Source organism: Frieseomelitta varia, unplaced genomic scaffold (assembly GCF_011392965.1).
Source record: "Frieseomelitta varia isolate USP_RPSP 00005682 unplaced genomic scaffold, Fvar_1.2 scaffold_6, whole genome shotgun sequence".
Lineage (NCBI taxonomy): Eukaryota > Metazoa > Arthropoda > Insecta > Hymenoptera > Apidae > Frieseomelitta > Frieseomelitta varia.
Window position 1 is genome coordinate 32,066 of NW_025110367.1, and position 2,779 is coordinate 34,844.

Here is a 2,779-nt window from a genome sequence, read left to right on the forward strand (position 1 = left end):
ATTTATTATTTATTATATTTATTACATATATATATTTATATTATTTATCATATTATATAATATTTATTATTTATTGTATTTATTATATATATTTATATTATATTATTCATTATATTTATTACATATATATATTTATATTATTTATCATGTTATATAATATTTATTATTTATTGTATTTATTATATATATTTATATTATATTATTTATTATATTATATAATTAAATGCTTATTATTCATTACATTTATTACATATATATATATTTATATTATATAATTAAATATTTATTATATATATATTTATTTATTTATATTATATTATTTATTATATTTATAATATATCACAGTTTAATATTCTGAAGTAAAATTTTCAAAAACTGTTCGTAAAAGAATAATCTTACAAAATCCATGAGAAATACTCGGAGAAAAGTGTAATCCGCAGAATGCAACCGCAATATCAAGTAAATACGAGTGGAAGTTTCCACTTTTTTCAAAGTTTAATCGCATTTGAAATTCCGTTCGACGCTCGGATGTGAAATCAGGAGAGAAAGAGAGGGAACCTATACCACAATACTGTTGAATATTTAGATTTAAAATAAAGTTGTTAGAACTTCATTACACGGGGTCATGAATCAGCGGCGATATACGCGCAACTTTTTTTACGAGCCTCAACTTTGAAAGTATAACAGCTGCTGAAAGTATAAATTCGCCGTCCCCGGAAGGAGCTTACGCGAACGTTTGTTTGTAGAATTCAGGGCTCACGATCTTGCGGATGGCGGATGAGCCGAGTGAAGCGCTTCCTTAAAACGCCATTTTCAAAACAGATTACTGAGAATAATTCGCGGCGAACGCGGCAGAGGAGACGAATGCTTTCGGGAGAAGAAATCGGAATTTTTGTCGAATTTTCGCGAAAGTGTAAGCAAACTTATGATTATCGTTTTAAGAACGAATTATTTATCACCGAAAGATGAGATAAAATGACATGACTCGAACGACTGCGAATTTTCATTTGCACCCACATTTGTGTTTTTAAGTAAGCAAATGGAACTAAAGACTTTGAATAAAAATTGCTTTATTAAATATTACGTATCAACATTCCAATTTTCCACAGATGCATCGAGCAAATTTGAAATTTACGCGTCATCTTTCTCTGCTTTCCAATCTATCGAAGTTGATCAGGTTGATTCCAAACGGATTATTGTTATTTACGTGATACCTACCATTCCTCGACGTATGAACTACTTTAATATAAAGGAACTGTAAAGCCAGTATTTAAAAAAAAAATATTTCTGAGGAATAATTCTACTCGTAGCGTTCCTGACAGAGAGAGAGAGAAAATAATAAAACCCTAATAACAAAAGAAAGTGGAAAGAAAAAAACTGAACAAAGACAATATCGCTTCATCGCATACTTAGTGTCTGTATTTTGCATTTCTCCTTCGGAACTTCTTCAGAAACAAAGTATGAAATTCGAAGAGTATGCTCAAGTACTTTTTGAAAAATCGATCTTTTCTCTTTTTGCATATTCTTAAAAGAGCAAAGTTTCAAAAATAAATCTCTGCAGCCTTTCACGTGAACTCCTAAAATTAACGAAGTTATGGTTGTTTGAAGGACGAATTTATACTAAACTTTAAAGATATTTTTCTGGAAACTATGTCTTTCAGAACGGTGTCCACGATAACTCAAAATCTACTTGATCCAATTGACTCGAAATTTTAAGTACGCATTTAGTATGTGTGTGTGACTATAGCCCCTAACAGAATCAACCAAAAAATTTTATTTTGTATATTTCTCTTAGGCTTTCGAAGTTTAACAAGAAACGTGCAAAAGTCGATAATCGAACTTCAAAGTATCGCCAATTTTTTTTTAATTACGACTTTTCCCTTTTGTTTTGATACCTGCTATAGTCAAACTCATACTAATTAAGGAACATTTACGTTTTTTTTTTTTATTTCCGACAAGCAGAATGGCCGGAATCCATGGACACCGTGAGACGAGTCTTGTTTGACGAGTATGCACTTTTTTTGTCCCAAAAAATTTCAAAACGTCGTTGAAATACGTACGAACCAACCTTGTCAATTTGACTGCAAAATGTACAACAGTTACTTTGCAGGAAATTCCCAAAACAAAGTTAAAAAAAAAAAAAAAAAACACTCAAAGTGAACTGAACTGATAAAAACCGATACAAGAGCGAGCTGTTTGCCACCGTGAAAGTCTCCCTTTCTCCACAAGGTTTTCAATAAACAACACGCAGCAAATGTCAGAGCAAATTATACATTTATTAAAAAACAACGAAACGGCGTGGCGGTTTCTTGGTTGCTTGGACGATAAATAATCTGAACAACCGTCAGTTCGTCGGCACAACGACGACGAAAATTAATTATACAAAAAAAAGAACAGGGGATGGCCCCGATTCTGTTTGCCTCTACTATACGAAACAGCGAGCTATAGTGCGTATGCGTGTATGAGTAATTTGCGTCGCGTCAGAGTCAGACGTTAAAAGTCGGAACGGAGGTTGTTCTCAGCTTGTCACTGTTTAATCCTCCGTGTACTCGAACGGCTCCGGCGGCTCAGCTTCCTGTTCTTCCTCCGGATGGGGGCCGTATGCTGCAACGTAACAATGGCAATAAAACCTAATGCGAACGTAACGTCTTGTTAAGGCGAGTGCGATGAGAAAGAAAAGAAAAAAACGAAAAAAGAATCGAATCGAATTGAATCTCTGGCAGTTTCAAGGAGGTCTTCAACCTTGGAGTTTCTTTTTTTTTTTTTTTTTTTTTTTTTT

At 32.8% G+C, this 2,779-nt stretch overlaps 2 protein-coding genes across 2 annotated transcripts in view; one reads left to right on the top strand and one right to left on the bottom strand.

Moving 5' to 3' along the window:
- The window catches only part of LOC122534458 (5-hydroxytryptamine receptor 1-like), a 46,423-nt gene that overhangs the window by 17,662 nt on the left and 25,982 nt on the right, over positions 1–2,779 (top strand). The gene's annotated exons all lie outside the window — the stretch shown is intronic.
- Positions 2,258–2,779, bottom strand: part of LOC122534457 (26S proteasome non-ATPase regulatory subunit 1-like) — a 7,725-nt gene continuing 7,203 nt past the window's right edge. Inside the window, exon 4 of the mRNA XM_043665096.1 lies at positions 2,258–2,604. Coding sequence (XP_043521031.1) covers positions 2,534–2,604 — 71 coding nt within the window. The 3' untranslated portion in view covers positions 2,258–2,533. The remainder of the gene's footprint in view (positions 2,605–2,779) is intronic.